General features: G+C 43.7%; 1 protein-coding gene across 3 annotated transcripts in view; it reads right to left on the bottom strand.

The window, feature by feature from the left end:
- The window catches only part of ABCC4 (ATP binding cassette subfamily C member 4), a 260,432-nt gene that overhangs the window by 167,706 nt on the left and 65,182 nt on the right, over positions 1-27,544 (bottom strand). For all 3 annotated transcript variants that reach the window (XM_019444076.2, XM_019444075.2, XM_019444077.2), the window contains exons 5-8: positions 10,901-10,990; positions 9,432-9,595; positions 7,951-8,076; positions 6,490-6,739 (exon numbers count right to left, since the gene is read on the bottom strand). In XM_019444076.2, the coding sequence (XP_019299621.2) occupies positions 6,490-6,739; positions 7,951-8,076; positions 9,432-9,595; positions 10,901-10,990 (630 nt within the window). The remainder of the gene's footprint in view (positions 1-6,489; positions 6,740-7,950; positions 8,077-9,431; positions 9,596-10,900; positions 10,991-27,544) is intronic.

The following is a 27,544-nucleotide window of genomic DNA, read 5'->3' as shown; positions in this document are numbered from 1 at the left end:
AAAGGGTCAGCATGTCACGATAACCCCTAAAGAACCCGACTCTACGGCTGGTTCGAGTGAATCTAATCACTGACTAGATCACTACAGTCTTACACAGTATGAGTTAAGATGGCAACAAGCAGAAGGCTGTAGGTGTCATAAATCTTGTCTAGACAGAATAAAACTCAAATTTTAGCTTAAGCATATTACCAAGACATAAAATTCAAAATTCAGTATGTGCATATTAGAATAGAAATTCTGCACCTTCAAGGAAAGAAAGAAAAGAGAAACCATGCACACAGTGAGGAAGTAAATCTATTGAGCATTTGTCCGTAAATAATAGGTCTGAGTGGAGAAAGGAGTCACAGTCTCCCGGTGGTTAAATGAGGCTCCATTCAACACATGAACGGCTTATAAAGGTGCCAGATGTGCTGGCTGGATTTTTCTTGAGTGCTCAGGCTGATGAAAAAGCTGACATTAAATTGCCATTAAAGCCATGAAGTGCATACCCAGAACAGGTCATGCGGGAAAGCATCAGCCGTCAGAACTCAAGCCAACAAGATTGACTTCACAGTGGCTGCTAGGCAAAAACCTAAGCAGCTTTGTGAACACTATAACCTCACTTTACTGGGTGTAGACATCGTTAAGACTTTCACTGCTTTGAAGTTAAGACAAGATCTTTTATAATCCTATTGGACTCGTTCAATGTCACTAAGAGAAAAATAGAAGGAACTTCTTGGGCCTATAACCTCGTAGTAAATCCTTCATTTTCAGTACGTGGAAAAAAAGGAAACTGACAAGTGTGTGTGGAAAAGAAGACATACACTCTACAGCCCACGTTTGGCTTTATGCCAGGGCTGGGGATCCCAGCGCCACCTTCAAGGTGGAGAGGTGTGCTGCATTTACCTCTGGGACTCCCAAACATCATCTGAGTCCCAGGCTGCAGGAGACAGTGTCACAGCAAACTTCGGGGCGCCTCCCAAGCTTCTGACCCTCTACGAGCCAAACCTCGCCTAGTCCTAACTACCTGGTGAGTGTCCTCAGCGCATCTTTTCTTCCTCGTCTGCTGCCATTTTTACCTCTCACTGCACAAAACACGTGAGAGGCAGGGAAGGAAAGAGGAGTGAACACTGGATCAGTCCATTATATGCACTGCCTATTACCTGTGTCAGGTACGTGCTCCTGAGTGGCTCTCAAATCTCACTGCGTCTAGTTCAGCCTAATCCAAACCACATCACCCGGTTCCTGGACTGCATTAGCCTCTGAACACTTCCTGCTCTTCACTAGATCCCCACCCCGACCTCCTCGGATCCGGTCCCTGGGCTGCAGCCAGAGTGAGCTCTGCAAAAGCAAAAAACCTTCCTGTGGTCTATAAGGTGCTCTGTCCCCTGCTCAGGCCTCTCTCTGCGCCCTCATCGTCAAATACATGGATCTCCTTCTGGTGCACCAAGCGCTTTCTAATAAGACCTTCTGCCACATAACTATCCCCCCAAAAATGCAGAGTATCAGCCTCCTATCTCCCCCACCCCCCCCACACACACACACATGTAACTCTCCACGGAACTCCTTCAGCCTTCCCAGGAAGCCCCACCTCCAAAATTACAGCGGTGTCTACAAAGCACCTCATAGGACCTCAGCCTTTTTCTTAAAAAAAGAAAAAAAAATTTAATGTTTATTTATTCTTGAGAGATAGAGCATGAGCAGGGGAGGGGGAGACAGACACACAGAATCAGAAGCAGGCTCCATCCAGGCTCTGAACTGTCAGCACAGAGTCCGACATGGGGCTCAAACCCATGGACCATGAGATCATGACCTGAGCTGAAGTTGGACACTTAACCGACTGAGTCACCCAGGCATCCCATCAGACTTTTTCTTCCAAAGACTGACTGATGGCACGAAACACACATTAACAGTGAATGTCATTGTGTGAGCATTTATTAACTCCCTCTCGATGCTTCAGGAATTCTAAGCAGGCAAGCCTTCTGTGCATCTGCTTATCATTGTATATACACATCTAGCACAGCCCCAGGCTTGAGGTAGGCGCTCAGTTACTTTGTGGGGTGACTGAAGGACTTCTAAATGGGCCCCCCAAAAGTCTAGCACAAACCAAGACAGGTGTTAGTTCCTCCCGTCCACTGATTTTAGTCTTAACATGACCCTGACATCTTTTACATTTTGCTAAGCACATTCTGGCTTTGTGTGCTTTTTCCCGCAGCTGGGGCAACGTTTCCCACGTGTGGCATGTTTTCAGGTAACACAGGCACACTTGCCTAGGACACAGATACCTCGGGCCCTGCATGACCCAGAGACTCAGAGTCCCCAAACTGTCATGAGTTACTTTTCATAAGCCCTCCAGGTGATTCTGATGTACTTGAGATCTAAATTTCTTAAGGGGTTATAGAAACCACACGGGTTGGAAAAAAGTCTAAGATCTAAAAGAAAAAAAGATACTTCAATAATTACTTCAAAGCCACCATGAAGCAGTTTGCCATGCTAACCACCCCTTTCTCACCAACCTTCTCGGCCACTGGTCCCACCTCTACTGAAAACAACTTCTGTTCAACAAACTCTAAATCCCTAGGCCCACCTTTCTGCCAGAAACTTTATACAGAGGAGAGAAGACTTGGGCTTTCAGCCCAAATCAAAGATGCTTCATCAGGATACAAAGGGGCTTGACAAAGTCAGACCCAGGAAAATTCAAAGTTCTCAGCAAGTCATACCTTTGATGCTACTGGACACATCTCCATGGGAAGAATTTCCAGCCTCAGACACAGTTCAGCTGCATTTTAGCAGAAAAGCAATCAAAAGTCCCACCCAAATATTTGGATACAACTCCCTCAAAACCTTCTGCAAGATCCCTTTCATGCTATGTGATTTTATGTATCACAAAACAACGCTCAACTGCTGGATGCCTGCAGCATCTCACAGACGTGGAGAATACAGTGACACATCTCCTGAGCATGGGCGGTGAGGAATGCAAAGATGGACAAGGCACCGCGCCTCTCTTCAGAAGCCTGGAGATCGGGGAGGAGAATACATCCATCCCACACATGCGGGAAGTGAGGACAAAGTCACATCCGGGGAGTTCGAAGGAGGAGACGGGAGATTCCAGTGGGTGTGATGGTTAATTTTATGGGTCAACATGGCTAAGCCACAGTCATTTGCTCAAACACGTCTGGATGTTACAGTGAAAGTACCTTTCAGATGAGACTGACACTTAAATCAGTGGGCTTTAAAGCAGATTATCTTCCATGATGGTAGGTGGGCCTCACCCAATCAGTTGAAGACCTTAAGAGGAAAGAAAAGACTGACCTTCAAAGAGAGCATTCTGTCTCTAGATTGCCTTTGGATTCAAGATGCACTTTAGCATAAAGCCACATGGTTTTCATCTTCCTTTATTACACAATGGCCAGTAAAACTAATGTTTTTAACCAAAGAAGACGGATGCTTCTAACTATGTATAAGACCTAATAGCCCAGGCCAGAAGCCAGGCCAGCAGAGTCTACACTGACTCTGAATTAGTGTTGCTTCCACTAATTCAGTATTTATCTGAGGCCCAGTAGATGCCCAACATGGGCCAGCCACTATGCAAAAGAACTATCAGATATCATCTGCTGTCAGGGGGCTTAGTATAGTCCTGTTGAGTCAGAACCAGCCACATGCCATGATGCTGAACGGTGTGGTACTGGCCTTGCACATATATATGGAAGCTTGGGGAGCCTGGGTGACTCAGTCAGTTGAGCACCTGACTCTTGATTTCGGCTCAGGTCATAATCCCGGGGTCATGGGATAGAGCCCCACGCTGGGGCTTGGGATTCTCTCTCTCTCCCTCTGCCCCTTCTCTGCTCACTCTCTTGCTCTCTCTCTCTCTCTCAATCTGTCTCTCTCTCAATCTGTCTCTCTCTCTCTCTCAAAATGAATAAACTTAAAAAAAATTTTTTTAATATGGAACCCTGAGGTCAGCATGAGAAAAAGTGCTGGAGGAAGATTGCGGGGGGCTGGGGGACTCAGCAGCATTTACCTAAATCAAGAACAGAAAAAAAGGCAACCCCCTGAGATGAACAGCATGGGCAAAAACCCTAAAGCGCATATGAATGTGGTGCATCACAGAGACAAGCCCTTCCCCTCCCCCACATCTGGGGCCAGAATGGAGGGTCGTGCGCTGGGAAACACGGGCCAGTTGAGCTTAAACCCAGAGCTTAAAATTTTGATTCTACAGGAACCCCTGCAGGTCTCTTCAGAATGAGACTGGATGATGAAAACTACACGTGAGGAAATACTCGTGCCGGAAGGTCCTAGGAAGGCAGTGGAGGTGACGTAACAAGGGGTAAGAAACCAGGGTCTGGGAAGAATCCTAGTGCATCGTGTGCAAGCTGTGTGAGGATGGGCACACTGGTTCACTTGTTGCAGGAACGGTGTCCTTACCGGTCAAGTGGGGACACTAGTGCTCACGAACTTCTGTCAGGATGACCCGAGACAATGTGCCTGGACCTCACTAAGCGCTGGCTGCAGCAGCGACAGTCACAAAATGACAGCAAAATGTGCATGGGAAGCTGGCATCTGGAAAGGTTCTAGGTATGCTTAGAACATCACTGTGGCCAAAGTATCTTCCTAGATGTGCTCTTTCAAGATGCAAATGCTACAAAACAGAAATTTTATTGAAATGCATGGGCTACAACTTTAACAAAGTTGTTGGAAGCCCCTGGGAGGAAGCATGACAAACTTGGGGACCAGAACTGGCCCCCTAAGACTGATCTCTCTCATGAGTAATATTTTTTTACAGGACAGAAATTTCATGATAAAAAATCTCAGCTTTGGGGCTTCTGGGTGGCTCAGTCGGTTAAGCGTCCAACTTCAGCTCAGGTCATGATCTCACAGTTCGTGGGTTCAAGCCCTGCATTGGGCTCTGTGCTGACAGCTCAGAGCCTGGAGCCTGCTTTGGATTCTGTGTCTTCCTCTCTCTCTGCCCCTCCCCTGCCCACGCTGTCTCCCTCTCTCAAAAATAAACATTAAAAAAAAATTTTTTTAATTCATCATAAAAAAAAATCTCAGCTTTTATGATAAAACTAAAAAAAAAAAAAAAAAAAAAAGGCACACGCAGAGCCATAGAACTTCAGTAGAGACATACTACTACACGTCCATCACTGTGGAGGAACAGGAACAAAACAAACTAGGTTTTTCGTAAAGCCCAGGCACTCAAGTTCATGCCTAGGTCCCGTCAGCAGAGCGTATTTATCTTCATTTTAGACCTATTTATAAACAAACAAACACCTGAGCACCCACTGCGTCGGCCTGCATCTTGGCGATATTATTTGCCCTGGGCAACGTAGGGACAGCTAATTAGGAAAAGGAGGCAGCAGTATTGGGGGGGGGGGGGGGTGTAGGAAGCAGGGGACATATTTGAAAGACCTTCCCAGAAATGGGCTGAGGCAGGAAAACAAGTAAACAGGGGGACAGGGGACAAAAGGTGGAGGTCCAAAGACTTACTCAGAGACCACAAGGCAGGCATCCATGGGGGATAGAACCCATCTTCAATCAGGGAGAAGTAACGGTGAGGCTGAGGCCATCTCCCCACCCAAGGAGCCAGGGCCCTTCTGCAAGCTCCTTCCTTCCTGACCTAGAGAGGAACCTTCTTCCCCCAAAACTGCATACTGTCGCTACTGAATCATTTGAGTTGGCACAAGAGAGGAGATCTGTTCGTTTTCCTCCTCCCTCAGACATCTTCATCACCCTGCAGGTGATCAAAGGCCCTGTGCCACTGCTATCACTGCCCCCATGAATGATCAGCCACTTAGTTCTCTGTAGGGCACACCCCCAAGAAGACAGGGAGGGGAACACGTACAACATTCTGGAATGACTACGGGCTTGGCTGCTGAGAAAGTTAAACCACAGCATGAGGACACCAAATTAAAAGCAGGTGTTTCGGGGCACCTGGGTAGCTCGGTCGGGTTAGCATCCAACTCCTGATTTCGACTCAGGTCATGATCTCAATGTTCATGAGTTCCAACCCCCTGTTGGGCTCTGCATGGACAGCAAGGTGAAGCCTGCTTGGGATTCTCTCTCTCTCTCTCTCTCTCTCTCTCTCTCTCTCTCTCTCCGCCCCTCCCCCCGACTTGCACTCTCTCTCAAAACAAAACTTAAATAATAAAAATTAAAAAAATAAAATAAAATGAAATCAGGTGTTATGCTTAAAATCCACCTACAACTTAAAAAGGTTATTTGTCATTGGGGCGCCTGGTGGCTCAGTCGGTTGAGCAACCTACTTCGGCTCAGGTCATGATCTCGCAGTTTGTGAGGTCGGGCTCTGTGCTGACAGCTGGGAGCCTGGAGCCTGCTTCGGATTCTGGGTCTCCCTCAGTCTCTGCCCCTACCCTTCTCACGCTCTCTCTGTTGCGCGTGCTCTCTCTCTCTCTCTCTCTCTCTCTCTCTCTCTCTTCCTCCCTCCCTCCAAGATAAATAAACGTTAAAAAAAATTTTTTTTTTTAAAAACAAGGTTATTTGTTGCCAAACCTTGATCCTTCGGATGCTGACAACCGCCTCTGACACCTTCTCAATGGCCGCGGGGAAAAAAAGGGTGACCGTCAACCGCACGGCCCCATACAGTGTCACTGCCACGAACACATGGCTGGCTGTGATCACGTGTCCAAGAAGCACGTAGGTGGCGAAAGTCACAAAAACGATGTTTTTGCTTGCAACGAAAAATGACGCCAAATTCATTCCTCTGAGGTAGGAACTTCTCAGAATCTTGGAAATTTCCTTCCTGGAAAAGAGAGGATATAGGTTTGAAGGAAGCATCAACGTCCACGTCGTCTGTTCAAGCGCCTGTTGCCCGTGGCCCCTTTCCAGGCTCCAACATAAGGACCACACGCTCAGAACCACTCCGCTCACCTTAACTAAACAGAGGCGTAATGTCGCACGTTAACATTCTGGGTCGATCAGACCAGGTTGAACATTCACTCAACAAGCACGCGTGACCACAAGTCCTGTGCTGGGCACCTTGCTGATGACAGACACAGCCTGTCCTCTCCGGGAACTCATGAACTCATAAGGAGAAGAGACTAAGCAACCCAAAATGTGTGCACTGGACAGAAACAGTGAGTGCAGGCCCCGTGGGTGCACAGAGAAGAGGTGCCTCCCTCAGAACAGTGGAGTCGGGGCCGGACGCGTGCGAGTGGAACCTGGGGGGACGAGCCAGGTTGGTCGGGCTTGGTGGGGGCCAGGGAAGAATGAAGCTGCGTGCACTCGAAGCAGAGGAAGACGTACCTATGAAGTAAGTGCAAGAGGGAACAGAAGCACAGGGCTGTCAGAGAGGGGCCGTGGGCGGGGGGCACACAACTGATCAAATATTTAACTCACAGACTAAAAACATTCTACAAACGTAAAGCCACACAAAAAGGACCAGTGTTTCCATGGATCTGTGTCTCTGTCTGGAATGAATCATAGTGATTCTGACAGTTTGGCCCAATCTCTATAATTTTCCTATTTGTGCTACATTCGCACAAATTATAGCATCAGTGTAAATGTCATATTTGCAAATACTACCATCATGGCTGGTTTGGGATCTGGGGTATTAAGAGACATTTGAAATTTTGTTTTTGGAGTAGCAGAAGCACAGGGTGGGGTGTATAGTATTTAAGTTCACATTTAAAAAAATATATATATTTTTTAATGTTTATTTTTGAGAGAGAGACAGAGTGCGAGAGGGGGAGGGGCAGAAAGAGAGGGAGACACAAAATCCAAAGCAGGCTCCAGGCTCTGAGCTGTCAGCACAGAGCCCAACGTGGGGCTCGAACTCACAAGCCGTGAGATTGTGACCTGAGCAGAAGTCGGACACTTAACCGACTGAGCCACCCAGGTGCCCCTAAATTCACATTTTAATGTGAAAACTTCATTGAGACTTGTCAAACAATTCGGTGAAAGCAGGAGATCGAAAAGTATAGAAACGTGATGTGAAATACACAGAAACTTTACCTTCTCAAACTGGTGACAAGGTCTGCAAATGACTTTTCCCAAGCATACATTTTTATTATTCTTATGCCAGTGATAACTTCATTCATGGTCCTGATCCTGACGTCTGTGAAAGTCGCAGTCTTATTCCTAAGGGGACAGACGTGAGAGATGAATAACAGCCATCACAGCCCCACTTTGCTTATCAGCAGCTGGCACAGTCAGAGACCAGGGATCAAATGCTTCCCTACAGCAACTCTGCCCAGACAGCAGAGGCAGTTCCTACTCAAAATACAAATGGAAAAAGACTTCAGTTAGGAAGTCAACAATTCATCCCAATTCAAGAAGTCTTTTGGAGAACTTACAACATTGGCTAAGGAAGACATCAGAGAGAGTCAGATACAAACCATCTGTTCTGGGAGGTCATGAGTGGGTAGGGAAGGCAGAAAGGCGCCTGAATCTAACAACAATAATACAGTTGGCTGCAGTATAATAACATGGTAACAAAGTGCTTCAGAGCAGAAAAGAAAGAGCTGTTGATTCTACTGGGCGAGGGGGAGAGCAAGAAAAGCTTCAGAGTCCCAGCAGTTTTGGAACAGGACCCAAAGGATAAAGAATATATCTCCATGGCTAAGAGGGGAAAGAAAATTTCAAATAGAGAAAACACCACCGGTAAAGACACAGAAGAACTCAATGCGCTTCAAATAGCGCATCATCATCCACCTGACAACCTTGACCGTGACCCTCTCCCAGTCCTCTGGCACCTGCTTCACCCCCAGTAAGCTCTGTATCACCAGCCACTTTTCTCTCATGTATGCTGCTAGGACTGTGGGACGTATAAAGATATAACTGAGGTTGGCGTTGCCCTTGGGGAGCTTATAAAATTTAGTGGACACGCTGAATTACAAACAAGGCACACACATACACACCTGGAAACAGCTCTAACACAAGCGTAACAAAAATATACGCAGCCAGAACTGGGCCTCTAAACAGACAATTAAATTGTCGCATTATTTAATACATGTTTAAATAACATCATCATATGTAAAATTTGCTTGAAGACACTACTTACAAGGCACAGTGCCCAAAAAGCTGGCCAGGAGGAGCCAGTGGATGTCTTCACCTTTCCAGCCTAAAGCTGGAGCCTCCACTGGCCAAGCCTGAACAGCCAACACAAAGGACAGATCACAGAAGACATTTGTTTGGCTTTTGAACAAAAGCAGGGGCCAGGGGTGCCTGAGTAGCTCAGCTGATTAAGCATCCAACTCCTGATCTTGGCTCAGGTCATGATCTCACAGTTCCTGAGATCGAGCCCCGAGTCGGGCTCTGTGCTAACAGCACAGAGCCTGCTTGAGATTCTCTCTGCCTCTCTCTCTGCCCCTTCCACTGCTCTCCCATACTCTCTCACTCTCAAAATAAACTTAAAAAAAAAAAAAAAGCATGGAGCAGACCATGGATATTAACAAATACATATTACCTATTTTTTGAACCAGTGTTTCTCTTACCGGAGTGATGAAAACAACTTCCCGATGCAGCTTTGCAAGGGCAGAAGAATAATTAGAACTGCCATCCCAGCCAGACAGGATATTCCTATTTCCATCCAGAGCAAGGCAGTCACTGCTATGGCCTGCAGTGGCCCTGCCCACAGAAAGTGTAAGAATATGGTCACCTTAAAAGAAAAAGACAAAGCTTTCTTAGGACTACAGAAACACAAAACCAGTGAGGACAGAAACAATCTGCTCTCAAAGAACAGTCAGGAACCTACACAGAAATGATCACAGTGGGTTTTAAACCTGCTAACGCCAAGATCCCAAGTATCCGCCCCAGATGAAGCTGTTCCAGGACACAGGGAAGGCTTCAGGGACATCCAGGGAGAACACGACCACCAGTACTAGAAGGAAGATCTCAAGGGGCGCCCCGGTGGCTCAGTCCATTAAGCGTCCAACTCTTAATCTCAGCTCAGATCATCATCTCGCAGTTCTCGAGTTTGAGCCCCGTGTCAGGCTCTGCTCTGATGGTGCGGAGCCTGCTTGGGATTCTCTCTCCTTCTCTCTGCCCCTCCCCCACTTGTATATACACACGTGCACACTCTCTCTCTCAGAATAAATAAACGTTAAAAATTAAACCAAAAAAAGAAGGAAGATTTCAATTCTGTCTACCCCACGCATGGGCCCAGGGTTCCCCCAAATTTCCTCTACTACAAAATTCAGCCCCACCTCCCTTGGGCTCCCCAGGACCTCACAAAAACCTGTATTACGGTACCTACCATGCTCTCTAGTAATTACTTGCTCATTTCTCTCCCTGATAGGCTGTGCTTCCCCAGGGCAGAAACTAAGCCTTATTCATCCCTGAAACTGAATAGGAACCTTAGTTCATGTTTGATGAATGCATAATTGAAAGAGAAGTGGTCTAGTGCCATACAGATCCAACCAGCAGCTACGATGCCCCAGAAAGTGTGATATATTCATAAGGTAAATGTAAATGCAACACGGTCGGATACAGAAGAACAGTTTGTTTCTGGCTAGGGATCACCCATGTGGCATTTTTTAATCAAAGACTTCCTATGTAGCAAGCACTCTAGAAGGCCCAGAACAACCCCTGTCCAGCAGAAGGTCAACATCCAGAGAGGGAGGAAGACAATTCAGCAATACCAACACAGTGTGCTCAGAAGCCCCACTCCTGAAGGACTATTAGGACCCTTTAACCAAGCGGGACGAGAACACTGCTGTCTGCTTATGAAGTCGTCAAGTAAGTATACTGTAAACACATTAAGCAAACAGAACTCTTACCTGCCGGACCACACATATTATCATAGCTAAGTTGCACACAGAAGAAATGAGACGCGGATAAAAGGTATCCTCGTCTTTGTCCCCAACAGAAGTCTGGCCTACACCCAAAACCGGCACCAGAAACTCCAGTAAGTTAAACCGAGTAAGGGGTGGGAAGGAAAGAGGCCCCCTCAGGGGCAGCTTACCTGGTCAAACTTGTTCACGTCATTGGACAGCAGATTGACGATCTGGCCGGTAGTAGTCTTTCCCATGGCCTTGTTACTAAGGCGAAGTGCCTGGCAGAGACGGGAATGGAGAATTATACTCCTACAGTGATACTAAGCCACACTCAGAGAACTAGGAACATGGAGTGTATTTTTATGGGGTCTTGCGTGACGTCGGGAGAGCAGGATGACCTGTGACAGCAGGGCTCTAGGGACCTGGGGTCAGCCTTCGACTGATGTGGTGGCAGCCACGTCCCTGGAGGATCAACGAGAGCAACGGAGGCAGAAGCCAACTCCCCCAGACCAGTTTTGATGAGTTTGGACAAGCCCCAAGTATAGAAGGATATGTCCTCAGGAGTCAACTAAAGTAATTTTGAGCCACATTCTACGAGAGTGAAGAGGCTATCTAAGGACAGAAATTAGGAGACGGACTAGCTAGAAATCTGGAACCAGTCCTTAATTCTGCATGCAACGTCTGGGTCTTAAGTCTCCTGGTTCTGGAAATGTAAATAAGCCCAGATGCTGCCTGGACAGACCCCAGGGTCCCTATGAGTGGGATGCCAGATACTCTTTATCCACTACGTGGAGGACACCAAGTGCTCCAGTAGATAGGGTGACTGAGGAGGCGTGTTCCCTGTTTAGAGATAGGACGTGATATGGACAAGCACCGGTAATTCAAGCGTGAAATGGACAGTAACGACAGCAGCACAGGGAACTGGCGACAGTTTCCATTGAGTGACACTGTGGGCAGGACAGACCCTGGACAATGGGGAGGAGAAACTATGGACAGAAGGGAAGAACACTGTGACTGGAAGGAACAGCATGCAGTCAGGGAAGAGAAATGTAGAAGCAGCTGAGTAAAGAGTACCTGAAATCCAGCTAGAAAAGTAGAATGGAAAGCAGCTAATGTCTGGAAAACAGAATGGAGCAGGAAATGTCTTTTTACATTAGAGCAAGAAACGCAACTCTAGGAAGATTCAACTGTAGAAGTCACTGGCCAGGAGACTCTTATAAGAAGGGAGGATTAGGAACCACTGATGGTCCAGGCAAGGGTAAAAAGACGGTGTGCTAGGGCTGTGTGAATGTGAATGGAAAGGAAGGGCCAGATATAAGGGAAGACACTTTGGAAAATAAAAAGTGTTACATAAATATAAGTACATCAGTCACAAAAAATACAGCCCCCCCCCCCAACTATAAAGAAAAAAGAAAGAAATGCCCCTACAGGAAGAAATAAACCTCGGTGCCTTAATTATCGAAGGCTCATTTGAAAGTATTTTTAAAGCCAATTTTACATACAAATACATGTGAATCCCTCATGTAGAAGATACACTATGGAAGTAGATACATGATAACTAATTTTAACAATTAAAGTAAGTCAATAGCACATAAAACTGATTCTAAAACTGATCATTTTCGGGGAGCCTGGGTGGCTCAGCCGGTTACACATCCAACTTCAGCTCAGGTCATGATCTCACAGCTCGTGAGTTCGAGCCCCACGTTGGGCTCTATGCTGACAGCTCGGAGCCTGGAGCCCAGAGCCTGCTTTGGATTCTGTGTCTCCCTCTCTCTCTCTCTGTCCCTCCTCTACTCACGCTCTCTCTCTCAAAAATAAGTAAACGTTAAAAAAAACTTTTTTTGACTGATCGTTTTCAAAACTTCTCAAGACTACTGTACCCAATTAGAATCATCACGGACAGACTGTCACTGACAACGAGGACCACAGGTAAGAGGGTGCAGATGACAATTTGTGCAAAAGACCAAGCTCTTCTCAGCGGGCCATCAGGACAACTTGTCATTCAGTTATGTCTGTGACCAGGTACAGTAACAGACCAAAGGCTGGCTCCGGAACAGAAGCACACGTAAGTTAAGGACAACGCTGCAGCCAACACAGAAATTAATCATCTGTCCAAAGAAAAGCAGTCACACTCTGACTAGGACAAAAAAAACAGTGGAGTGTCATTAATGTTGGTAATGAGGAAGACACACCTTCCAAGCAAACTGCTTGGGTGGAGGCTGCCTCCACCCCTGAAAGAATGGTTGGTCCCGGACTCCCGCCCCCACCCCCCTACCCTTGCCCCCGCCCATAAATCTAAGAAACTGGATGGAACATAGGAGGCCACTGTTTCAGGCAGGAACCACGGGCGCCACAGGACCCTGTGCACGGAGAGAAGGGAAACACCAGAGCATAGCCCCAGGACAGCCGGCTTCCTGCCTGGGGGCATCTGCCAGCAGAACTGTAGTTTCCCTGTGCCAAGGAGGAAGAGGCAGCTGTTTCAAGTTGCAGAAACGTCTGGAATTTGCAAGCCGGGTGGCAGAAGGGTAGGCCCCAGAAGTTTCTGTAGGGATTTAGCAGAGGAGCGGGGGGTAGCTGTGGGCTCAAGAGAGACTCCAGAGGTCATGCCGGGGGTCACAGAGTTTCTGCCCAACCAGAATAAAACGATCTTCATAAGCACCTCAAATACTCCATTTAGACACCAGGAGGGCCATGCCTTAGTAATAAAGATCATACTCTAGAGTAAGAGCCACGTACCTGGACTTCATCTAAAATGGAAACACCATTTTAGACAGATACACAGGTACCTAGAGTAGGAAGGTGGATAGTTACACAGGTAGATAGAGAGATCCACTCCTGACAGGACTGACCTGTCAGGAATCGCTTAGAAGAAAAAAGCTCAATCAATACCCTTTAGTCAAAACTCCCTATCATGTTATCCCCCACAGTATCCAACACAGTAAATAGTTATTATACAGGCAAAGAAGAAAAAGTGACCCATTATCAAGGAGAAAGAACACAGGCAATGGAAGCAGAGCCTGACATGATCCAGATTTAGGAATTAGAGATGAGAACTAGAAAACAACTATTATAGATTATGTCCAAGGACTTAAAGGAAAACCTGGTTATAACAAGGGAATTAGAATGGGTAATTTTAGGAGAGAAATGAGCACTATCAAAAGGAGCAATATGGGGGCGCCTGCGTGGCTTGGTCGGTTAAGAATCCGACTTCAGGGGCGCCTGGGTGGCTCAGTCGGTTAAGCGTCCGACTTCGGCTCAGGTCACGATCTCATGGTCCGTGAGTTCGAGCCCCGCGTCAGGCTCTGTGCTGACAGCTCAGAGCCTGGAGCCTGTTTCAGATTCTGTGTCTCCCTCTCTCTCTGCCCCTCCCCTGTTCATGCTCTGTCTCTCTCTGTCTCAAAAATAAATAAACGTTAAAAAAATAAATAAATAAATAAATAAATAAATAAATAAATAAATAAATAAATAAAAAGGAGCAATATGAAACATTCACTAGATAATTTTAGTACCAGAAAATTTCCACTGATCTCTTCCCAGATTCATCAACCCTTTTAGATTACAATCTGAAAAATAGAAGAAAAGACAGAAAGAAATTGAAGGAAAAAAAAAAAGCTTGAAGGTTCAGTGGGGCAATAATAAGGAATGAGACACATGTAATTGGCAGTCCTGGAAGAGGATGACAAAATAGGGAAGAAAAAAAAAATTTTTAAGTTTATTAATTTTTTTTTTTGAAAGAGAGAGAGCAGGGGAGGGGCAGAGAGAGAGGGAGACAGAGAGAATCCCAAGCAGGCTCCACACTGACAGTGTAGAGCCTGATGCAGGGCTCAAACTCCCAAACTGTGAGATCGTGACCTGAGCCAAAATCCATAGTCAGACACTTAACCAATTGAGCCACCCAGGCACCCTGGGAAGAAAACAATATTTGAAGGAATAATGGCTGAAATTTTTCCAAGTCTGGTAGAAAATATTCATTTTCATACGTAAGAATCTTAGCAAACCCCAAGAAGCATTAAAAAAAAAAAAAAAAAAAGACTTTTCCCTAGGCACATCACAAACTGCTAAAAACCAGAAAGTAAGACAAAGTCATGAAAGGAGCCAAGAAAAATAACACATTACACACACAGAAACAATCAAGTGATGCCGACATCCGAAACAATGGACACAAACAGTGGAACATCTATCGAGAGCTAACAGACTGGAAACAATAACTGAATTCTATAAGCAACACAAATGTACTTCAAACGATGACAGTGAAATTAAGACATCTTCAAATAAAGTCTGAGAATTTATCACCAGCCAAACGAAACTTTAAGAAATTATAAAAGAAAGTCTTCAAGCTAAAGGGAACTGGTGCCGAACAGACTAAAAACTCAGATGTACCATAAGGAATAAAGAGAAACCAAACTGGCAAAAAGGCAGGTAGACATAAAAGATTAAAAATCTCCTTTCAATTTATTTGAAAGACAACTGGCTGCTTAAAGCAAAAAATGGTAACACTCCATGGTATACGCAGAGGTGAAATACATTCACACCAATAGCACAGTGAATGAGGAAGAGTAGCAGAGTTTTATGTTTGCATGTTTCTTACATTTTAGGTAAAGTAGTCCAACAGTAGGACTATACAGACAGTGACAAGCTAAGAAGCCTATTTGAATCCCTAAGTCAACACTAAAAACACAAGAGATACTGCTAAAAAGCCAATAAAGGAATCAAAATGGAATACTAAAATATATCTGATGAGGGGCACCTGGGTGGCTCAGTCAGTTAAGCGTCGGACTTCAGCTCAGGTCGTGATCTCACGGTTTGTGAGTTCAGGCCCCGCGTCCGGCTCTGTGCTGACAGCTCAGAGCCTGGAGCCTGCTTACAATTCTGTGACTCCCTCTCTCTCTGCCCCTCCCCCCGACTCATGCTCTCTGTCTCTCAAAAAAAAAAAAAAAAAAAAAGGAAACGTTAAAAACAAAAAAATTAAAAGCCAGAAATTGTCACAACAGATTAATAAAGGACCGACCTAAGTTGCTGTATAAGGGAGATATACTTTAAACACACGAACAGGTTGAAAGTGAAAAGGATAAAAAAGATATGCCATGCAAACAACGGGTACAATGAATGTGGTGTGGCTCTATTAATATAAGACAACACAGACTTTGAGACAAGGAATATGACCAGAGATTAAAAGGAACATATCATAATGATAAAGTCAATTCACCACACCTAAATGTGTATGGATCAAATTATAGTTTCAACATATATGAGACAAAAACAGAACTACAGAGAAAAATCAGAAAACACACAATCATAGATCTCAACATCCCTTTCTCAGTAACTGATAAAAGTAGACCAAAAAAAAAAAAAAAAAGAGTAAGGCTACAGAAGATGTGAACAACACTAGTAACCACCTTAATCTAACTGACGTTTGTGGAACACCACACCCAACAATTGCAGGACAGTTTTCTCAAGTACACGTTGGATATTTCTCAACATAGACCCTATATGCCGGGGCTGGTATATAAATCTCAATAAATGTCTAAACACAAAAATGTTCTGCAGAATGTTCTCCGATATCAAAAAAATTAAATTAGAAATCACTAAGATAGCTCTAAAAACCCCAAATATTTGAGAATTAACAACATATTTCTAAATAGCTATGTGGCAAAGAAGACCCCATAAGAGAAATCAGAATTATTTTTAAATAAATGAAAGTGAAAATATACCACATTATAACCTGTAAAGATACAGGTAAGCAAGCCTTAGAGGAAACTTCTAGCTTTAAATGTTTTACATTAAAAGAAAGAAAGGTATAAAATTGATGATCAAAGATTCTGACTGAGACCAAAGAAACAGGAACACACACACACACACACACACACACACACACACACACACACCTCTGTTCATACCTCCAGAAGAGCATCTAGTGTAATCAAAGATCTGTGTGTTGCCCCCCACCCCCCGCCCTGGAACTATCGGCTCACTGAGTGCACAGACCCTGTCATATTCATTTACAATCAGCAGCATCATAAAAACAGTCACCTTTTAATGAGCACCTACTATAACCCAGACAATTGAATAGGAAATGATCTTGGGCACCTGAGTAAGCCCCACTTCTCTCTCTCTCTGCCCCTCCTGGGATTCTCTCTCTCTCTGTCCCTCGCTCACTTGCACCCTCTCTCAAAAAAAAAAAAGGAAACAACCTTACAAAGGAAAAATTATCCCTTATTTTGCAGATGAGAAAATAAGCTGAGCATATTCATGCCTCACAGAGAACACTGTATTTTTTCTTCTAATGAAGCAAAATTACCACTCTTCTTCGTAATGTAGAAAACTGAAGTTTGTTTCTGATAAATTGTATGCATTATACTTTAAAAACAGTTCATATCCGGTGTAGAGAAAAACAATGTACAAATTAATGCGTACTAATGCGTCATCATTCTGCTAATGTTTTGGTTCCACATTTCCTTAAGTTGACAGGTTATAAGAGGATACTATTTGGTTAAATTTGTTTCCCTTGTGAAAACAAAATAGTTCCACCATAAAAGCAACAGAAGGCAAACAAAAGAAACCACAATCAGTATTTGCAGTCTCAGTCCATCTTCTGGACCCAAGAATAGTATCATAATAAATCAAGAACACCTAGTATCATTAAGAATTATAAAAGTCTACCAATTTAAAAAAGGGAGACAAGGAATATGTGCAGGAAATTCACTATGGGAAACAAATGGCTAATGAAAATTTGCAAATACTCAAATTCATTCTGACTCAGACATGTAAATTAAAAGAACAGAGCAGTATAATTTTTCATCTAGAAACTGGAAGTGTGGCAAAGACAAAAAAAATAATAATAACCAGAACATCCAATCTTTGTCAAGGGTGTGGGGCCATCTCATTTCACCAGAGAGACTGTAAAGAGTTACCAACTCTGGAAGGAAATCTGGCATTCAAAACCCTTGAGATGTATATACCCTGAAAAATTAAGGATGTCTCCAAAGGTTTCACTTTGGTCACATTCACTGACATCTGTTAATATAAACAACTGGAAAACCATCTAATTGGTTTGGTCACTACATCTGTTAATATAAACAACTGGAAAACCATCTAATTATCGGTTATGCTAGAATATGTGTGGCCATTAGAAACAATACTGCCAACTGCGCAATGCAAACTACATGTGAGCACGCATCCATTTACAGCTGGTTCCTTCCCTGGGTGGGCGTGAAAATACATCTGGAGTGTAAGACAACCGTATAATCTGGGCGAGAACATTAATTTTCATCAATTTTTTAAAAATAAGTCAAGGGGTGGGGTGCCTGGGTGGCTCAGTCAGTTAAGCATCTGCCTTCAGCTCAGGTCATGATCTCACTGTTCCTGAGTTCGAGACTCAAATTGGGCTCTGTGCTGTGTGTGCAGAGCCTGCTTCAGATCCTTTGTTCCCCTCTCTCTCTGCCCCTCACCCCCTGCTTATGCTGTCTCTCTCTCTCTCTCTCTGTCTCTCTCTCCCCCCCCAAAAATAAATAAATAAATACTTGAAAGGAAGGAAGGAAGGAAGGGAGGGGAGGGGAGGGGAGGGGAGGGGAGGGGAGGGAAGGGAAGGGAAGGGAAGGGAAGGGAAGGGAAGGGAGGAAGGATAGAGCAAGCGCGTGCCTGGGTAGCTCAGTCGGTTGAGCATGTGACTCTTAATTTCAGCTCACACTTCATGGGTTCCAACCCTGTATCAGGCTCTGCACTGACAGCATGGAGCCTGCTTGGGATTCTCTCCCTCTCTCTCCCTCTCTCTAAAGTAAATTTAAAAACTAAAAATAAAAAATAAAAAATAAACATAATAAATCAAGTAATATTCGTCATTCATGTGAAAAATACAGTTTCTTCTTTCTCAATTATGTTCATCAGTACAAATGAAACACAAAACCCAAGTATGGACATCTAACTATCGCTTCTCTAATTGTCCTTCAAAGCAGAAACTGTAGTTCACCTCCTCATGGTGCAGATTCCTCATCACCAACTTGACTCCTACCCAACGTCAATAATCCTCAGTACGTGTGGAGGACACTCTTCCAACCGACCGCCCCAAATGGCCAAGTCTTTGGAGTTTTGCATACGTCACAAATCCGTTCTGTTCCCCACTGCCAGGCTTCCCTTCAGTGGACCATCTCACCAGTACCTACCGCTCTTTCCAAACTAGGATACAGCTTTGTAATGTTTTAAGGAAAAATCACAGTAAATTGGCTCTGAGGAAGAACCTAAAGGAATTGCAGAACAAAAAATCAAGTACTTGTATCACCTCTGTCGCATTTGGGGTTTACTTCCTGGTTCGTGGCCCTTCGGCAGAGCTGGGCCTACCAGGCCATGCGGTTTCCAGGTACACTGGGTATCACAACAAGCTAGTGCGAGGAGTATGCTGAGCTCATCTGAAGCAGAAAGTTGCCTGTGTTTTTCCAATATTGTTTCCTGGAGTTGCTTAGTATGCTGCCCCACCGACTTTCATGATGACATAATCTAGAGATTAAACTCCATTTCTGAGAGGAGGACCCAGGGATAGCCTAATATTCTCCGTCCCCATGAACCCATGGGGTTCTGTAGAAGAAAACAGATTCAAGGAAATGGAAACCAAGGTGCACACAAAATCAACAAGCTGCTGCTGTCTATAATCTGAGAGCTCCACTGCCTTTTATTTCTCTTCCTGCCTGGTTTTCCATGGCTGGCACACATACCAGCTCACCTATACAGAAAGCTCTCGGCAAGCCTTGGCATTTAGCTTTCTTTTAGCTCCACTGGCCTTTTCTTTTTCATTCGACCATGGTGACCTACTGGAGTCCAGAGGCCAGAAAGACACGTACAGACTTCACAAGACCTGAGCACAAGGGCCCCACTGTGGAACCCAAGAACCACTTGGGGGCCTGGGATATTTGCTCTGAGGTCAGACCGACTCCACATTCCCTGACTTCATCACCCCTAATGGCCATGAGTCCCCGAATGTGTAAGGCTATATTAATTATGGTAGTGTGTTCAAAGTGAGGTCACGTCCCCAGATAATGAAAGACTCCCCCCAACTCACACCCTTCCATCACCAATTTCTTGCTTTGAAAGAGAAGCCCCATGTGACTGGTTTCCTAAACAAGAGAGGAGAAGAGAGAGACGAGCAGCACAAAGAGTTGTGCCAAAGGTGAGCTGGTGGGGCAGCAGGAAGAAGTAACAATACAGTGAGCATGAAAAACCCAGTAACTAGGAGAGAAAGGAAAGCAAACACACACACACACACACACACACACACACACACACACACACACACACACTTACAAACATGCACTTAAGGGTTAGAGGAGAGACTATCTTAATGAGAAAATAAAAATGAAGTACATTCCCAATAGAAGGAAAAAAATTCTATCAACTTTTAAAAATATCTTTTAATACACTTTTCTGTTTCTAAAAATTATAACAAAAAATGTGAGCATAAACATTTCTGAAAAGTGGCATGTTTAGTCTTAAAAATTTATACGTGAGGCCATACACTAGGTCTTTTTTTAATTCGTTTTTAATGTTCATTTATTTTTGAGAGAGAGAGAGAGCGAGCGCATGAGCAGGGGAGAAGCAGAGAGAGAGGGAGGCACAGAATCCGAAGCAGGCTCCAGGCTCTGAGCTGTCAGCACAGAGCCCGACGTGGGGCTCAAACCCACGAACCACAAGATCATGGCCCGAGCCCAAGTCAGACGTTTAACTGACTGAGCCACCCAGGCGCCCCCATATGCTAAGTCTTTTATGGCAACTATACTTAGAATTAGAACTCTTTTGTCTATAAAGAAGCTTCTAAATTTTGCTCATCATGTGCCTTCCTTCAGACCAAAAGTACAGGAGGGAAGTGATATGCCCTCTACGAACTCATCCATGGTGCATAATTTTACCGTCAAAATGAAGAGTGTTTTACAAACGGGATTTTCCTTTTCTCTAATGTTTTATATTTATCAAAGTACAGAGCTTAAGGAAGTTGGATATACAGCACACCTAAGCAACACTGCACACTTCTGTAAGGTCACAAAACTAGTTGTATTACTCATTCACTTGTAAACACCATGCTTGAAGCTTTCAGGAAGTGAGTCAATCCGTGCAGGAGAAAAATGAGAGGAGATATGGTCTAAATCATGACTTTCACAGCATACATTTTGAAAACCAAACTTACTAAAAGCAGCAATGCCTTGTTATCTATCACCAGTACACACAAAGCGACTAATGGAAAAGTGCACAGAGCAAGAAAATGCTCCCTCACAAAGCAACCCATCACACTCTCAACCCAATTCCACACTCTCCTACTCACTGGCAAGGGGTGTAACCAATAGCAGCCAGGTACCAACGGCTGCTAAGTCTCAGAGATACCAAAGAAAATAACCCGGTCAGTTCAACTAATGAGTCCCAGAGGAGGAGAAGGGAGGAAACAAGGTCTTCAACACATAACCAAGACAGAGCTGCTTGCTCTGCACAGGGAACCAGAGAGGGGTACAGTCTTCTTTGAAATGCCTTCCTTTTCCTCCACAGGCAACTGAAAGTTTATCACCACTGCTGAGGATCAGGGTGAACTGTCATTGTTTCAATGAACACTGAGTAAATATAGGATTTGCACCTGTTCAAAAAAAAAAAATGATGTTAACCTTGAAGACATTGTGTTAAGTGAAATAAGCCAGTCACTCATGGACCCATCCTGCACGATTCCACTCACATGAGGTACCTAAGCAGTCAGTTTCCTGGAGACAGGAAGTAGAATGGTGGTCGCCAGCGGCTGGGGGGAGGGAAATGAGAAACTGATCTAATGGGTACGGAGTTTCAGTTTTACAAGAAGAAAAGAGTTCCGGAGGTGGACAGTGGTGATGTCTGCACAAGGATGTGAATGTACTTAAGGCCACTGACTTGTACACTCAAAAATGGTAAATGTGGTCGATTTTAAGTCATGTGTATTTGACCACAACTAAACATTTAAAAACCAAAATGAGGGGTGCCTGGGTGGCTCAGTCGGTTAAGCATCGCACTTTGGCTCAGGTCATGATCTCACGGATCGTGAGTTCAAGCCCTGCGTTGGGCTCTGCCCTGACAGCCAGAGCCTGGAGGCTGTCTCAGATTCTGTGTCTCCCTCTCTCTCTCTGCCTCTCTCCACCCCCCAAAAATAAGTAAAGCATAAAGATAAAAAATAAAAAACAAAATGAGGGGCACTAGCTGGCTCAGTCATTAGAGCATGTGACTCTTTTAACTTTATTTATTTATTTGGGGGGGGGGGGAGGGGAGGGGTAGAGACACAGTCCTAAGCAGGCTCTGCACTGTCAGCACAGAGCCAGACGTGGGGCTCAAACCCACAAACTGTGAGATCATGACCTGAGCTGAAACCAAGAGTCGAAAGCTTAACAGAGCCACCCAGGTGCCCCGCAGAGCATGTGACTCTTGATCTCAGGGTTGTGAGTTCAAGCCCACCTTGGGTACAGAGATTACTTAAAAATAAAAAAATCAATCAATCAAAAGTGATTACCTTTGAATACCTGGGAAAAACGTGGTCTAAAACCAAAACTCTAAACCTACAGAAATACCTTAAAATAACAAAGAAATAAAAACATTTTCAGAACAACATAAAAAAAATCTTTTGGTAACTTTTTTTTAACATTTATTTATTTTTGAGAGAGAAAGAGAGAGCACGTGAGTGAGGGAGGGAGGGGCAGACACAGAATCTGAAGCAGGTTCCAGGCTCCAAGCTGTCAGCACAGAGCCCGACGCAGGGCATGAACTCAAGAGCTGTGAGATCATGACCTGAGCTACAGTCGGACACTTCATGAACTGAGCCACCCAGACGCCCCAACCAACATCAAAATTTAAAAATTAAACTGGATTTTTAAAACTTAAGTATCAAGTCTTGTTTCTAGCATAAATCCCGGGGAAAGGAATGGAGACATTCATGCTGCCTGTTCACGTGCCAAGAAGGCTCCCCCTGCCTCGCCCACCCCACCCCCGGGCCATCTACCGCTGCGCTGCCCTGCCCTGCCCCTGCTGCCCTGCCCCTCGTTTCCTTCACCTTCTGGAGTACAATGATTCCTCAATTTTCCTAATGGTAAGAATCCCTGGGGCGCAGATTAAATATACAGATTTCCAGGGTTTCTCTTAATCCTGAGGGAGTAGGTCTGGGGTTAAGCCCAGGTTGGAGGGGTTTTTGTTAAGCACAAAGATGACTCATAACAGAATTTAGTGACCCGCAGCCTAGCATATGTCTGCCTCACCCTTGATCTGCTCGGCAAGGAAGCTGAACAGGTATGTCGTCCAGGGGATCCTAACCGTGCCCTGCAGTGTTCCCACAGCTCCCAGCTGCAAGGCCCATAAACATCCAGCTATTAAAAGCCGTGAGCAGACAGCTGCTCTGACAAATGGCTGAGTAACTGATAGGGGACCAGCCCCCACCTCTGCCATACGCAGCTACATGACTGGGCAAAATTATGTTTCCAGGCTCCAGATAACAGGCGGTGCAAGACTGATCCCTGAGAGAAGAAACACTCAAGACGTAAACACTCAAGAGGTAAACACTACCGTTGTCTTGGCTCTCAGCCGGGAGACCATTTTTCAACCGTGGCAGTGAGCTCAAGTCCAACAGTGCAGCAGCCCCACTGAGCTGAGGAGTCAGAGGTCAGATTCTTCGAGGATCAATGAAAGGGTCCCCAAAGTCCTGGGGCAGGGCGAGGAAGGGGTGCTGCTGGAAGGCCTTAGCTGAGGGATGGGCTACAAAGGCCCAGGTCGCCAGAGAGCTGATGCAAAGAATAGCAAGCAGAACACGGATACTCGAAGGTCAAGTTAGGGCACTGGAGTTCTTGCCCAGCCAGAGTGGAGAAACCTTCGTATCATGAACAAGGCTGGTACGCAGCTGACACACCAGAAAGAACAGGTCTCAGAATTAAAGACCACTCTGGAGCAGTGATTCTCAACTGGGGCAATTTTGGTCCTAATCCCCTGCCCCCAGGGGGCATCTGGCAACGTCTGAAGACCTTACTAGCTGTTACAACTAGAAAGATGCTGCTGACATCAAGTGGGTAGAGGCCACAGATCCTGTTCAACATCCTACACGCATGAGCTTCCCTTCATTCCCCACCCAATAAAAAATTACACAGCCCTAAATGCAGTAGTGAAGTTGAGAATCTCTTCCACAAAACAGATTTGCTCTAGACTCATCCTAGAAAAGATACAGAGGCAAAAAAAAAAAAGAAAGAAAGAAAGAAAGAAAGAAAGAAAGAAAGAAAGAAAGAAACGAAAGAAAGAAAAGATACAGAGGCCTAACAAGGACCCACAAAGGACACAGAGCTTGAAGGTTGAGACCCACCAACTTGGAGACGCTTAAGAGAAAACACCATAGAATTTCCAAAAATGTAAGCTTAACAAAGCATAAATCAAGCCTACCCAAGTTCAAAGAGATCAGCCACTAAGTGACCTATTAATGCAAAATTCAACATTCTCAAAGACTATCAGAATGTAGACTTATACCGTAGCATTCATGATGTCCAATAAATCTTAAGTCTTAGACATGCAAAAAATAAAATAAACAAACAAACAAAACAGGAAAATGTAACCCACAGGAAGAAGCAAAGCAGTCTTCAAAATAAAAAGCAAAATATATAAATAAGAATAAAAACAAACCCAAGTTGACCCAGGCATTGGATTTTTTAAAATTTTATGTTTAAAGAGTTGAAGGGAAGTATGTTCAAAGAATTGAAAAGAAATAGGAATAAACAGATTCTCCACAGAAAAACACAAACTCTAAAAAAGAGCTAAGTGGACGTTCTGTAACTGAAAAGTACAAAACTGGAAGGGGGAAAAAAAAAAACTGGGCTTAGTAACAGTTTGAAGATAAAAGAAAAAGTAGTCAGGTTGATCAATAGAAAACTACCCAATCTGAAGAACAGAGAGAAAAATTAAAAAGAAAGAGAAAAAAATGAGAACAGATCAGAAGAGAATATTTTAGGGGTGCCTGACTTAAGTCAGTTAAGTGTCCAACTTCAGCTCGGGTCATGATCTCATGGTTTGTGAGTTCAAGCCCCACATCAGGCTCTGCGCTGACAGCTCGGAGCCTGAAGCCTGCTTCAGGTTCTGTCTCTCTCTCTCTCTCTCTCTCTCTCTCTCTCTCTCTCTCTCTCTCTCTCTCTGCTCCTCCCCTGCTTGTGCTCACACGCTCTCTTTCAAAAACAATAAAATATTAAAAAAAAAAAAAAAAAGAGGAGGAGGAGAGTATTTTAAAAGATATAATGGCCTTGGGGCGCCTGAGTAGCTCAGTTGGTTAAGCATCCAACTTTGGCTCACATCATGATCTCATGGTTTGTGAGTTCAAGCCCCAAATCGGGCTCTGCACTGACAGTATAGAGCCTGCGTGGGATTCTCTATCTCCTCTCTCTGCTCCTCCCCCACTCACACTTTCTCTCTCTCTCAAAATAAATAAACTGAAAAAAAAAAAAGATATAATCACCAAATATTTCTCAACTTTTTAAAAAAAAGAACCACATTAAAGATCAAAATGCTCAGCAAACCCCAAGAGGCATAAATACAAAGAAAATTACACCTAGGTAGCACTCTCCTGAAAAATCAATTAAAAAATAAAATAAAATGTTAAAGCCTGCCACAGAAAACAGAAACAAGGAGGAAAACAAAGACACAAAAGAGGAATGACTCGTATCAGAAACAATGGAGGCCAGATGACAATGAACAATACCCTTAACATACTTAAAAGGGATAAAAGAACTATCAATCCAGAATACGATATCCAGCCAGCATATCCTTCAGAAACAAGGGAGAAAAACAGATTTTTAGATAAACAAAAACTGAGAATTCATCACTTGTAGACCTATTCTTAAGAAATGCTAAAGGATGTTTTTTTTCAGGTGGAAAAGAAATCCTACCAAATGGAAACTTGGCAGTGAAGGAACAAAAAGCAGTAGAATGGTAATTAGACAGATAAATAAAAATGATAGTTCCTTTTCTTTTAAATTCTGAAGAAATGAATATTTAAAGCATAAGTAACAACAGTGTATGGTGGTGAAGGTTAATTAATTACAACTCAATTTGAAATGCCAACAAAGCTAATGAGAGACTTCAAAAGTCAGGATGCAGAAACTTCATGACTAAAGAGGAAAATGGACCACCTCTCACAGTTGAGAAGGTTTAATCTCTTGCTCTCATTGTCTCTATTCAAAGACAACATAATTATCTATATAGACATCCTAATCAATCTACCCAAATATTTACAATTAAATGGGGCTTAGCAAGGTCTCAGGAAACAAAGCAAAAAACGTGTGTGTGTGTTTGTGTGTGTGTGTGTGTAGTCAGTTGTACTTCTATATAAGAAGTGGAAAATGAAAATTAAAAATACCATTTATAATATCCAAAAAAAAAACCATAAAATACTAAGGAATAAATTAAATGAAGGATCTAAAGACCTCAATACTGACAACTATAAGATATGGTCAAGAGAAGTTAAAGAACATCTAAATAAAGAGATACACCAAGGCGCCTGGGTGGCCCAGTTGGTTAAGCATTCGACTTCGGCTCAGGTCATGATCTCAGAGTTCGTGAGTTGGAGCCCCAGTCAGGCTCTGTGCTTGGAGCCTGCTTGAGATTCTGTGTCTCCCTCTTTCTCTGCCCCTCCCCTGCTCATACTCTGTCCTTCTCTCTCTCTCTCAAAAATAAATAATACACATTTTAAAAAAAAATTTTAAAGAGATTACCACACTCATGTTTTGGAAAACTAATATTTAGACACCCATTCTCTCTAAATGATCTACAAAATTTGGTGCAATTCCAATGTATATCCAAATAGTATCTTTTGACTCTAAAACCTCTATGAAAACACAAGACTTAGAATAACCAAAGTAACCAAAATAGAACAAGATGGGGGCTTACACTACTTGATTTCAAGATGTATTATAAAGCTACAGTAATCAAGAGAATTTCATTTTGGAGAAAGGATAGACCTATAAATCAACAGAATAGAATAAGAATCCAGAAACAGATTCACATATAGTCATTTAATCTTTGACAAAGTTTCCAATTAAATTCAAAGGGCCAAAGGGTAATTTTTTCAATAAATTGTGCAGAAACTAAATATTTATATCAAAATTAAATAAAATTCAACCCCTACCTTACATTATATATAAAAATTAATACACTATGAATGCAAACCAAAATCTAAATCTAAAACCATAAAACACCCAGAATAAAACACAAAGGTTTCTCAGACAGAATATAAGCAACGATAACCATTAAAAAAAAAAAAAAAAACACAAAAACTGATAAACAGGATTTCATCAAAAACTTTCCATTCCTTAAAAGATATTATTAGGTAAATAAAAAAGCAAGCCACAGGTTGAAAGAAAATGTTGGCAATTTATACATCTGGCAAACGACTAGCCTCCTGCATATACAGAACTCACACAATTCATCAAGACGAAAACCCCACTATAAAAGAGAAGGGGCAAACGCTTGCATAGATACTTCACAGAGAAGATTCACGAACAGCAAAGAAGCACATAAAAAGATACTGAGCATCATTACTCAACAATGAAGTGAAGACCAAAACCATAATGAGATACTATTACACATACCCATGAATAACTAAAATTAAAAATACTGACAATACCAAGTCTTGGTGAGGATACACTGCTCTTCCCTAGCCAACTACAACACTGACAAATCGCCCCTAGAGATGAACTTTTCTTTCACAAAATGCACAGGTCCAACTCAAGTTTATATCCAAGGGGGAAAATGGAGGGGGAAATATGTTTAAAAGATTTTAAAGTGTTAAACAATGTAAGATGCATTACTACCTCATTCTAATTTTG

This window comes from Panthera pardus, unplaced genomic scaffold (genome assembly GCF_024362965.1).
Source record: "Panthera pardus isolate Hobbes unplaced genomic scaffold, ASM2436296v1 HiC_scaffold_1, whole genome shotgun sequence".
NCBI lineage: Eukaryota > Metazoa > Chordata > Mammalia > Carnivora > Felidae > Panthera > Panthera pardus.
This window is presented reverse-complemented; position numbering and strand designations above follow the sequence as displayed.